The sequence below is a fragment of the Lepus europaeus genome, chromosome X (genome assembly GCF_033115175.1).
Source record: "Lepus europaeus isolate LE1 chromosome X, mLepTim1.pri, whole genome shotgun sequence".
Lineage (NCBI taxonomy): Eukaryota > Metazoa > Chordata > Mammalia > Lagomorpha > Leporidae > Lepus > Lepus europaeus.
In genome coordinates, this window is record NC_084850.1 from 3,042,634 (window position 1) to 3,055,620 (window position 12,987).

At 43.2% G+C, this 12,987-nt stretch overlaps 1 protein-coding gene across 1 annotated transcript; it reads right to left on the bottom strand.

Annotated features, from left to right (window-relative positions):
• Positions 1–767: 767 nt before the first annotated feature.
• On the bottom strand, positions 768–11,251 carry VMA21 (vacuolar ATPase assembly factor VMA21). Its single transcript, XM_062183613.1, has 3 exons — positions 11,108–11,251; positions 4,441–4,550; positions 768–3,895 (listed from the first exon to the last, which is right to left on the bottom strand). Exons 1-3 carry the CDS (start codon positions 11,158–11,160, stop codon positions 3,753–3,755), a joined length of 306 nt encoding a protein of 101 aa, XP_062039597.1. The 5' UTR covers positions 11,161–11,251; the 3' UTR covers positions 768–3,752.
• Between the last annotated feature and the right edge of the window lie 1,736 nt (positions 11,252–12,987).

Sequence of the window (12,987 nt, forward strand, 5' to 3'; positions counted from 1 at the left end):
TCTAATCCAGTGGGCAACACAAAGTACTTGACAGCAAGGAAATCTGCCACTGACCTAAAGGAGTGACAAATTCTGTACCACAGTTGAGTCATATCAAATGGGCCTAACAACAGCCTACAGCTTCACTTGGGCATAAATTACACAACATAAGCCTGTCTGGAGACAAGAAATACACACTAGACACATAGGAGCAGGATTTAAATCCTGCATTTCTTGTCCTTGCAGCCTTAATCTTTCTTTGGGTATACCTTACTTAACTGTTCGTACTGGTCTCTTTGGGTATGCTAACTGTATACATAAAATTAACATGACAATGGAAAATAAATACCAAACAAATCGATCAGTTGCTTCTTTCAGCAAAGTCAATGATATTTTTATGATAAATATTTTAGTGGGGCTGGCACAGTGCCATAGAGAGTAAAGCTGCCGCCTGCAGTGCCAGCATCCTATATGGGCACCGGTTTGAGTCCTGGCTGCTCCACTTCTGATCCCGCTCTCTGCTGTGGCCTGGGAAAGCAGTAGAAGATGGCCCAAGTCCTTGGGCCCCTGCACCCGTGTGGGAGACCTGAAAGAAGCTTCTGGCTCCTGGCTTCAGACCAGTGCAGCTCTGGCCATTGTGGCCAATTAGGGAGTGAACCAGCAGATGGAAGACCTCTCTCTCTTTTTCTCTGCCTCTCCTCTCTCTGTGTAACTCTTTCAAGTAAATAAATAAATCTTTTAAAAAAAGAAAACATTCTAGTTATTATTATCTATTAGTTACATATGCATGAAATACAGGCAGATTTTTATTTATGGCAATTTTAAATTTCTTCACTAACAAATCAAATTCGACTGATGGGTAAAATGGTATCCATTTGAAGAGCTTCTGACATCAGACGCATTCTACAGCAGACTTTTCATTTCCCGGCACACGAAGGAAAGAATGACATCATGGGGGCAAACTGGGAGTAAGGAAGGTGATGTGATACAGTCAATAGGTTAAATCAGTAGCTCAGACTGTAGCTCACTTCCAATTACACTTCCTAACTGAGGTTATTCTTTACAGTCCGATTTTAAACATTTTTAACATTTATAAGGGCTCAAATGTAACTTCCCTTTCCATACATCTTCAAGTATATACATTATGCAAGAGGAAACCAGTGTCATGGCTTGAAAAATAAATCTATTTCCAAATAGTATACATTATTTAACATAAGTAACAGCAGCAAACTAGTGAGTTAACAGATAAAACCTCAGGTAAAAAAAAAGTTTTGAAAACAAGTCTAAATATCAATCATGGCATCTGATTGTAACTTTCAAACACTTGGTACTTTTTCCAAGAAAAAAATTACAACCGCTTTTGCATGCATGCCTAGTCTATATATACTTGCTGAAAAATGTTCATATCATTATCTATTCAGCAAGTATATAAAATCCATCAGAACAATCTAATATCAGGTAGTAATATTTTACAAACATTATAAGATTCCAAAAGTATGGGTCTGGCATTGTGGTACAGAAGGGTAAGGTACCACTTGCAACACTAGCATCCTCTATCTGAGTGCAGGTTCTAGTTCCAGCTGCTCTGCTTTCTATCCGGTCCCCCTGCTAATGCACCTGGGAAGGCAGTGGATGATGGCTGAAGTGTTGGGGCCCCTGCCGCCCATGTGAGAGACCCACATGTAGTTCCTGGCCCAGCCCTGGCTGTTACAGGCATTTGGGGAGTGACTCAATGGATGGAAGATCTCTCCCTCTCTGTCTCTGTCTCTTTCTCTGTAACTCTTCAACTAAAAAAGAATATATTCCATTTGTCGATTTAAAAAAATCTCAAAAGTACAAGAAAAACTTTGCCCATTATAGAAAAAAGAAATTAAGTGGCTAATTCTAAACACAGCAGGCCATCTCAGGATGGCGGCATCTAGGAATCTACCACACACTGCCCCAGAGTCAAATGTCATCTTACTAAAATTGTACCATTTGCACACACAAAATAAAACAAGTTTTACATTTAGAATAACAGCTTACAGACGTTTAAATTGTAGACAATATTTAACCAGGAGCAAGAATTCAAAACAACCCTACAATTTTCCTACTAGTCTAGTGTTTTTCTTAGCAATTAAATAAATGAAAACGCACACTTAACTTTTATACTAAATCATCTCTCTTTCTCCAGCTCTGCAACATAAAAAATACTAAGTGTGAACAAACTGGTAATAGCAAAAACTTAAGCAAGGGACATTTTGTTCATGTTTCAGTAACAGGAAATGTAAATTTTCAAAGAGTTTAGGTAGAATGTGCTTTTTAAGAAAATGGACAATAGTCACTTATCTGAAAAAAAATTCAAGTCGCTACCAGCTATAGCTGACAGAATTTTAAGTGAAAACAAACTTTTACCATGTATCCAATTAACATTAAGAAATGGTTTTAAAAAAAAAAAAACAAAACACAGGCTCTAAACCAAAATAGTGGTTATCTCCAGGTGGCACTATTATGGGCAATTTTAACTGTTTACCTGTTTGAATATTAATTTTTCCAGTTTTCTATAGAGAACATCTATTATGGTTTATAATAAAAAATATACATTTGGGGGACTATTTTTAGATTGTACACAAATAATACCAAATGGTGAGAAAGAACACAAACTAAGGATACTAAAATAAAATCATGGGGTTTTTGGTTTTTCTTCCATCAGAAAGGACCTCAAGGATTATCTAACTACTATATATTTATAGTAGTTAGACATAGATTTTATATATATTTATATATATATGTTATACTTTCAAATATACAGACACACGGATATAACTTAGTTCTGACTAAAACAACCTGTAGATTGGAAATCACAAGAATACTTTTTGAGTAACAAAAATAATCTGTCTTCAGATTTGTGTATATTCCCAATATATGCAAAAATGAACACTTTTAAATGTAAATTCCTATCATATCATACAATATAATTTTTAAAAATCAAAAAAAGCAATCTTCAATAGAATTTCCACAAGCCTTGCAATTGAAGCCTACCATGAATGTTGAATGTAGGAGCAAAATTGACTATGAAAAAATTGGTCTGTAAAGCACACAGCTTCCTGCCTTCGGAAGGCAAGCTACGTGCCTGTGCCTGAAACACAGCAAGCTCTTCCCTTTGCTCCCTGGGTCCTTCAGGAAACCCAAGTTCTTTTACATGAATGGCTGCGATTTAGTCTAATCCCTGCCCCCTTCCCAATACGATAATACAATGACAGTGTCCTATTGACTAGGATTGATGCTTCATCCAAAATTCCTCAGGGTATTCAGATTAATTCCACTGTCCACAGTTTGAGCAATTTTCCATACAGAAATAAAAATTCCAAATCCAAAGACCAGGTATTTCCATAATTGCTAGGCAAAGTGTTCCAGTCTAAGGTGAAGGTAAGGTTTGCTTTGCTGTACACATCTTAATACATCCAGCAGTAAAACTCAAAAACTATAAGGCAAAATGTTATGAAAAGTTTTCTTTGTAAAGAATCAAATTCTTTCCTGGAACAATGTGTAACTAATGTAACATACTCATTTGGAGTTAATTTAGCTTTTCCAAACTTTCATTTGAAAATAAGAGAACCATACAGTTAAATTACACAAGCCATTGTATTAGAAGGATCAAAATTTATAATAGTCAAATGTGACTCCTTAAGATTGATTTCATGTGTTCTGTCAATTTTATTGAAATTCATCAATGCCCCCGCAGCATTTACCATATAAAAATGAAGTTAATGCTATCAAAAAGTGATGTTGACTTAATCCTGTTTGCCTTCACGCCACTGTCTTGAGCCTTCATTCCAGGCCACATACACAAAGAGGGCCAGCACCACATGGACTGCAACCACTGCAACAATAGCAGCGTAAAAGTAGCTATCCCTATTGGACATCCCAAGGGCACCTAGCAAGAGAAAAAAGTGGCCATTTTATTTCAAAGTTACCCATGTGCAAAGAACAAAGCATACTAATTTTATGAGCTACAGATGTATTTGACAATCAGGAACTAGAAAGTAACATTTTGGATGGTAATGAATCAAGCACCCATTAAAAGATTGAGTATCTTCTATACACTAAGAACATTGTTTTAAAAGAAACCATAATTACAACTCTGTTTAAGGACTTCAACACGAAAAACGGGACCTCCCTTTCTCTTCTTTCTAATGTTTGACACCAAAAGTCCATTCCCCCAAATTCCTTATCCCATGTCAGCCAGCCGGTGTACTCACAGGGATCCTAAAAGATTTGAAAGCTATTTCACAGAAATCATAAATAAGATGTCAAACCAATAAAAACTACAGGTGACGAAAACCTTTGCCACATGAGGACTCATAAGCAACATGATTTTTGAAAAGCAAAACAGAAGAAAAAAATAAAGATAAAAAGAGGACAAAAATGCACGGAACTTAAGTTAGTAAGGGGGAGAATGTCTTAAGGGTCTAAAATTACCTTCAAATATATAAGATTTTGTTGTGAAGTATAACCCAATAGGAACAGTGATCATTAAAGCTGTGAAGAACAGGAGTGTCTTCAGGGTAGATGCTAGCGAATTTTCACTTCTGGAATAGAGTAAACAGAGAATTAAAACTGACAGAGCCACACCCACATAGTCTTATGTCCCTAATGTTATAAGTATCCCCAGGTGAGACGCTGGAAAACCCACCCCTGCCTTAGGAACATAGGTCAGAGGAGGAGCAACAGAGGCAGGGAGACAGCTGTCTGTAGCTGAAACATGGGAATTACATTGTCATTCAGATGTAGTGTAACTAATTCAGAGCAGGCAGAGCTGTCTTAATAATGGAGGTCAGTTCTGCACACGATGCACAGTACCCTGCCACTGTCCCAGGACCTCCGGAAGAGCAGTCAGCACAGCCCCAGTGGCAGGGACATCCTACTGAGGTCAAGCCCATGAGGGCAAAGTGCCTTGCCAGTGTATCCAGAGATGAGCCCACATGGTGCCCTCAGCGTGAGCAGAGCTGCCTCTCTGCTCTCAGCCAACAGCAGCATGTACCCAGCTATGCCTTCATCTCCTGAACCAACCAGGGGACTCATCTCCCCCAGCTAGAGCTTTGTCGCTGGGGAGCAGATGGAGCGCTCAGCACTGGAGCCCATGTGCTCCGGCATGCTCCAGCCTAGCAGAGCACCTATACAGCCCAATGCCTCACAAGCACCCCTGAGCTCATGTGCTGCCCTTCCCCCGCAGGAAACAAACCAGTGGCCAGGCGCTGCCACACAGCCACAGGGCCCTGCCTCCCGTATCTGCCCAGCTCTCTGGAGTCTCAGTTGCTAAGACACCTCAGCCCTGGAGCCCGAGGCACAGTTGTGCCCACCCATTCTGGGGTCCTGATTGCCACTGTACCCAGCCTCAGAGAGCCTGGGCCATGCTATGTTGTACCACTCCAAGGTCGAGGGTCATGACTATGCAGAGTTCCCTCTCCTTGTGCCCGAGCTGCCACTGTGCTCTGTTGGCTCCAGCATCTGCACTGCAGCTATGCCCTGCTCCTCAGGGCCCAAGCCTCTGGGATGCCCCTTCCTCCCCAGAGTCATGTCAATGCTGCACCTTGGACTCTAGGGTCACAGTCATAGCTACATTCCTGCCCTTTGTGCCTTAGGTCCCATGGAGTGAGTGCCTCAGAGTTAGACTCCTCAGCTTGGCAAAACAGCTGTGTTTACGAAACAGCTGTGTGTTTTTTTTTTTTTTTTTTGAAAATCACTTTATTTTTTCATTGTTAAAGTAACATACAAAAGATATAAAGCAACATGCAAATATAGAGAATTGGAAAAACAGGAAAATAGAATACAGCATAGAAGAAAATAATAAGAGCTAGGACCAATACAAACTTAGCAGACATGGTTCCAAGTCCTTTACTGCATAACTCTTTGAGGTCGATAACTGTCACTCCACATTACCGACATGGAGGAAGGCCTGGAGCTCTTAGGTGGCATGCTCCAGGGAACACAGCTAGTCAGGACAAAGGAAAAATGTGGATGCACAGAGTATGCCCAACATCAGAGATGTACAGTTCGTTAGGTAAGCTGCATTCGAGGACTCACTGCCAATTGCTATGGTGACAACGTCAGTCTGAGTTGTCAATCATTCATTTATTTCGTAGATTTATGGGAACTGTGTTTTGCATATCATTCCAGGCTTGATTATCAAGACATTGAATCGTATATAAAGACTACCTGTTTATTTATCTCAACAGAATAACACATGTATAAATATCATAAACCTAGTAAGATTAGAAATGCTGAAGCCGCCGCCTGCAATGCCAGCATCCCATCTGGGTGCTGGTTCGAGTCTCAGCTGCTCTACCTCTGATCCAGCTCTCCGCTATAGCCTAGGAAAGCAGTGGAAGATGACCCAATTCCCCAGGCCTCTGCATCCTCGTGGGAGACCTGGAAGAAGCTCCTGGCTCCTAGCTTTGGACTGGCCCAGCTCCCGCTGTTGCAGCCATTTGGAAAGTGAACCAGCGGATGGAAGATCTCTCTCTCTACCTTTACCTCTGCCTCTCTGTATCTCTGCCTTTCAAATAAATAAATCTTTAAAAAAAAAAAGTTCTCTTTATGACAAAATCCAAAACCAATGCTTCAAAACTTATGGAATGTAACTTATTAATTGGAGAATTTAGCGGCCCTGCACCCACATGACAAGTGCCACAAGAGTTCAATAAGGCACAGAGGCCAGAACCCCAGCTCTACAGCCTCTCTAAGCACTGGGCTCTGGAACATCAGACCCTTCACCACGAGGGATCCCTTCAGCTAAGTATCAGCAAGGTGAGGAAAATGAGAACAGAGGGTCCCCAAAGGTCTTGACATTAATCAAGGATGCTAAGGAGCTACCCCGCCACCACTGCTGCCACAAACTCCTGCAGCCTGGGCCACCAAAAACCCACAGTCATGGCTGACATTCGTCACAGCTGAAGCAGTTACATGGCGACTACACTACTGTGCCCAGTCAGAGCCAGACACAATCCAGCCTGCATAATCACACCTCATAAGCCATCTGCAGGTAAAAAGCTTCTGCTACAGAAGCCACTGTATAAAACTCCGAGGCTGGGCCTGGCGCTCTGGTGTAGCGGGTAAAGCCACCGTCTGCAGTGCCGGCATCCCGTATGGGCGCTGGTTCAAGTCCCGGCTGCTCCACTTCCCATCCAGCTCTCTGCTGTGGCCTGGGAAAGCAGTAGAAGATGGCCCAAGTCCTTGGGCCCCTGCACCCACATGGGAGACCCAGAAGAAGCTCCTGGCTCCTGGCTTAGGATCGACCCAACTCCAGCTATTGTGGCCATTTGGGGAGTGAACCAGCAGATGGAAGACCTTTCTCTCTGACTCTCTGTCTATAACTCTGCCTCTCAAATAAATATTTTTTAAAAATAACACTCCAAGGCAACTATTCAGCCAAATGTGCAGACATCAGCATAGGGACATTATCTACCATAACCATAAGACACTTTATGTAAGCCCCATGGTAACCACAGAGCAAAAAACGACAAACGAGAGAGTGTATCAAGCATCAATCCAATGTTCAGCACTACAGAAAATCACCAAAATCACAATGGTAGTGAATGGGGAAAAGAAATGAATAAAGGACCTACAGGATAACTATAAAACCCTGAACAAAATGATAGGAATAAGTCCTTACCTGCCAATAATAATCTTTGCTGGAAATGGATTAAATTCTCGGTCAAAAGACAAAGAGTAGTTGAATGGATTAAAAAAAGATCCCCCTATATGCTATCTATAAGAGACCCATTTTAATGAAAGACACACATAGGCTGAAAAATGAAGGAATGTTAGATACTTCACGCAAATAGAAGCCACAAAAAATGAGGGGTAGCTATACTTAGATCGGATTAATCAGACTTCAAGTCAAAGACTGTTATAATAAACATGTGATTATTTAATGACAAAGGATTCAATCATCAAGAAAACATAACTGTAAATACAAATGCTACTTCAAAAAGTTTATGTAACTAAAAGATTTTGGTGTAAAGTCTGTGAAATACATGTATAGTTTTTCACACTATGCATAGTACACATTTCCATGAATTTTTTGAAGACCTCTCATATATTTGCACCCAATACCAGAGCACCTAAATACATAAAGCAAATATTAACAGATATGAAGGAAGAAGTATATAGAAATATAATAACAGTAGGGAACTTCAATGTTTCACTTTCAATAATGGATAGGTCAACCAGGCAGAAAATTAAGAAGGAAATACTGGGCCTGAACTATACTTTAGAACAAATGGACCTACAGACATATATAGAACTTTCTATCCAACAGCAGCATTATACACATTCTTCTCTAGTACCCATGGAACATTCTCCAAGATACAACATGTAGCAGGCTACAGAACAAGTCAACAAATTCAAGCAGATTGAAATCACATCTAGTATTTTTCAGACCACAATGGTCTTAAACTAGAAATCAACATTAGGTAGAAGTTTAGAAAACCCACAAATATGTGAAAATTAAACAACTTGCTCCTTAGCAATGAATAAGTCAAACAAGAAAGCAAAAGAGAAAATGTAAAAGTATCTTGAAACAAGAAGATAAACACAACACACCAAAACCTATGGTATGCAGAAAAAGCAGTTCTAAGAAAAAAGGTTATAGCAATAAATGGCTACATCAAAAAAGAACGATCGCAAATAAATATTCTAATATTGGGCCTCAAGGAGGTAAAAACCTAAACCCGAGGTTAGCAGTATGTTTTAGGTATGCAACTTACAGGTTATCTAACTTGATAAAGAATCCAGAGAAAGGGATAGCAACCTATTATTTTGTTGGATTATCTCTCTTGAGTATCTACTATCTTGTCTGTTTTTTACAAAAGTTTATTATTGAAAAGATGATCTGACACCTTCAAAACATTTCAAGCAAAACCACTTTACAACCCTACCACCAACACATAACCTTCATTTCTAGTCTCCCTACCCCCACTCTCCACACAGCATACCTTAGTGAGTTGTAGCCTATCTTCAGTTCCTTCTAACTGCTCACTTTCACGTACACTTCAACAATTTGACTACTTTTCTTGGTTATGCAGTCACTAATATGAAGCTAAGTACAGTCATGTGTACATGTTCTGAGAAATGAAACTGTTATGTGTGGGACAGCATTGTAGCATGCTGGATTAATCTGCCTATGAAGCTGGCATCCTATATGAGCATGGGTTGGTGTCCCAGCTGCCCCACTTCCAATCCAGCTACCTGTGAATGCACCTGGGAATGCAGTGGAAGATGGCCAAAGTGCTTGGCCCCCTGCCACCCGTGTGGGAGGCCTGGATGAAGTCCCAGGCGCCTGACTTCAGCCTGGCCCAGCCCTGGCCACCGTAGCCATTTTTAGGAGTGAACCAGCGAATGGAAGATCTCTCTTTCTTCATCTAACTCTGCCTTTCAAACAAATAAAATAAATCTTTAAAAAATAATTAAGTGTGAACATCACACAAACTAAGATGACTAAACATCACTAGGTAATATAATCTTATGAGACCACCTTCATATATGCAGCTTATCATTGATCAAAATGTCTCTATGTGGCTCACAACTGTATAAGATCAAAGCATACAAATTTGAAAACTAGCAAACTTCCTCTAAGTGTGTATAGAGCATTTTCTCCTTGGCTTGCAGCCCTGGCCACTGCTGCTGTTAGTTCTTCTGGCACAAACCGGCCTGGGTAGAATCAGTACTTTATTCCAAAACAAAGCAACTCATTTATTTGACTTATTTTGTATATCTGATTGAGTGTTACCACAACCTGTTACAAATGAAAATTGGGGAAGATGGGAATTCAAGTCATCCTCACACAAAGGAAAAAAATCAGGATGAATCTTAGTGTGCCCACAATCATTGCACCACCTAGAGTTTCCCCGTTTCATAAAGCCTCTGCAGCTCGTCTAGGGGCAAGCAAGACTCACAGCAGAAGTCTTACAGGGCAAGATTCCACTGTGGTTTCCAACAGGAAACACTATTAACCCTCTAGTAGAGCCACACTGTATTTTGTAAAGATGTATTTAATGTATTTGAAAGGCAGAGTTAGAGAGAGAGAGAGAGAGGGAAAGAGAATCTCCATTCACTGGTTTACTACCTAAATAGTTGCAACAGCCTAGGCTGGGCCAGGCTGAAGCCAGAATCAGGAATTTCATGTGGGTCTCCAAGGTGGGTAGCAGGGGCCCAAGTACTGGGCCATCTTCTGCAGCCTTCCCAGGCACATTAGCAAGGAGTTGGATCCGAAGGGGAGCAGCCAGCAGTACTGGCATTGCAAGCGGCACCACAACAGTGGTCTGGAGGGCTACACTGCATTCTAAGTGGGTTTAATAAAAATTTCTGTTGCTACCATGGGCTTAATCAAACGCCAGTTCACATTAATTGTACGAGCTAAATCTGATCTTTGGGTAAGTCACTTATTCTGAGTCAACTTCCTCCTCTTTGAAATTGGGAAACTAAGCAGTTAGAGGGACGAAGTCTCAAGCACTCAGATAACGCATGTAGAGCGTCTGTACAGAGCCTTGCACACAGATCTCAACGAGTGGTAGCTAATTCCTTGTTCACTCCATAGCCTGCTGAGGTGGGCCAGAAACACCTGCTTTCTATCGGATTCCTTCTGCTCAGCCGCCGATCCCCAGCCTACTGATTGACTACTCAGGTGAAGTAATCCCACATGAAGGCTAGCCCCTACGCGCTTGCGTTCGTTCATTCATACAGCAAACATTTATTAAGCCTCGGCCATGCAAGCCCTGGAGGGGACCTGGAGATGAAGGATGCCGAATCCCTGTCCTCAGGAAGCTAACCCTGCAGTGGGGAGACAAACTGTGCTCTGAGGATCTCAATGTGGATGAAAAAAAGAGAGGAAGTGTTAGAAGCACGAGCAAAGGCCGTTACCCCACACTGACCGACAGCACACGACCTGGGATCCGGTTCCAGGCGAAAGGCTGGGGTCGGGGGTGGCAGACACGGTGTACTCCAATCTGCTCCCCCGCTCCGCTATCCTGCAGCAGGACCCAGAGGTTCCGGGGCCCACACCCACCCCATGCTGCTCGGGCTTCCCTTAGGGCCCACTCCAGGCGGAGGCCGGCCACCTCCAAGAGCGGGCCTCCCTCAGGGCTACCTGAACTCGGGCGGCTGCAGCGCGTTCAGCGCCGCTTTATCAAGGCGCTCCATGGCGTCGCGGTGCCGGCAGCGGGCACTCGGCTGGGAGCTGGGCGCTGGGCGCTGAAGTCGGCGGCCGCTGGGCTGGGACAGATCTAGGTTGGCCGGGCCGGAAGCGCTTCTGCGCTCCGGACAGCAGCGCGCAGGCGCGGCGCGGCGCGGTGACGCAAGGCTGCAGACTCGAGCACTGGGGCCGGGTGGAGTGTCACGTGACTTACCGACGGGGGCTCCGCGGCGTGCGCCCTGCCAGGGGCGGCCTGTGCTCCAGGAGCTGGCCGGGCGAGTAGCCCAGCCACTCCACATTGAGCCGGGACTTGCCGCGCAGCATGGTCCTCCCTGGCGGGCGGCGTCGCCGCTGGCCCCTGAGTTCGCGCGAACACCTCTTGTCCCCGTCTCGGTCGCTGTCGCCCCAAGGCGACCCGAGCAGATGAACGGCGAGGAGAGACGAGCAGGCTGTGGTGCTAGGCAACGGAGCAGTTCCCGAGATCGACAACAACACACACAAAAGCAATGTACATTATTCCACCAGCCGGTGAGCAAACGCCTCATTAATTACTGCCCGCACTGGAAGTCCAGCCGTGGGAAGCGGGGAGGAGGTAGTTTTAACACTCACCGGAGTCGGTAAAACTAGAGACGGCAGAGCTGAAAGAGCCCTTGCTGAGAGTGACCGCTCCAGCCGCCTGGCCGGTGACCCCAACTTCCACTTAAAGTTAAAAACATATTTTGCAGCTGCTCAGAAAGCCGCCAATGAGACAACAGGGACTCAAATAGTAAGGAGAGATGGGCCTCCCGAGCCTGCGCAAGCGGAGAGAGGGATCCTCAAAAAGGGTGTGTAAGGCTCGGGTCAGGCTTGACAAATTTAGGTTTCCACTGGCTGCTGCGAAGAGGACAGCCCTTACAAGGGCGTCGCCGGGAAAGGGTTGCTGACCACACATCTATTTTCTGCATCACACGGCAACAAAGACCACATGTGAAATCGGGACTAAACCAGCAGCTGAGAGCGGCGCAAAGGGCTGTGGACGGGGCAGCAAGAAGCCTAGTTTTAGTACGAATTTTCCAATTCCTCCCCGGTCTCGTGCAGACCCTGAGGTGGATAAGAAGTCACTGCTGTAAGAATTCGGGCCAGAACCAGAGAGAATTTCGCTCCGGAGTCCACTGTGACCGGCAGACCAAATACAGGCTGCCAGCTGGTTTTAAGCTGAGAGTTTTTTTCCCCTCCCCATTTTTAAGGAGCTGAAAATCAAAAGGAGAAAAACATCTCACTGACATGAAAAAATAATATGAGAGTCAAATTTCAAAATCCATAAATAAAATTTTATTAGAACTCAGCCATGCTTATTCAATTTATATTGTCTACCATGGCAGTGTTAACTATTTATGACAAGATGTTACAGTTCCCAAAGCTCAAAATGTTTACTCTTTTGTTCCTTTACAGGAAAAGTTTGCTAACCTTGCTGGAGCTAGTCATCCAACAATGCCATCCTTAAGCCCCTAGGGAACCCATAAATGTAGTAATGCAGGCTTGGAAAACACTTGCCAGTACTTTAAAAGACCTAATGAAATTATTGTATTTATTGCACACCATCCAAAGGTACATAAAACATCACCTTTGTTGGATTTTCAATACTAATTACTGAAATAAACCATAGTGAAGCTGGTAGACTAAATCGTTGAAAACAGAATGAACACAAAGGGAGGGATCATGTATCCCCAATGCCTACAATACCGTCTGGTACATGGTAGGCATTCAATAAATGTTGAACTGAAGAATTAGGTCCACAAGAGGATGAAGAGCAAAAAATGTTCTTGGTAATAAAGTTTGGAAGCCACTCATGACGT

Coding starts and splice junctions, on each gene's coding strand:
- VMA21 (XM_062183613.1), bottom strand. CDS start 11,160: ATGGAGCGCCTTGATAAAGCGGCGCTGAACGCGCTGCAGCCGCCCGAG. Junction 4,551..11,107: donor CTGCAGCCGCCCGAGTTCAG/GTAGCCCTGAGG, acceptor ACTCTATTCCAG/AAGTGAAAATTCGCTAGCAT. Junction 3,896..4,440: donor AAAATCTTATATATTTGAAG/GTAATTTTAGAC, acceptor TTCTCTTGCTAG/GTGCCCTTGGGATGTCCAAT.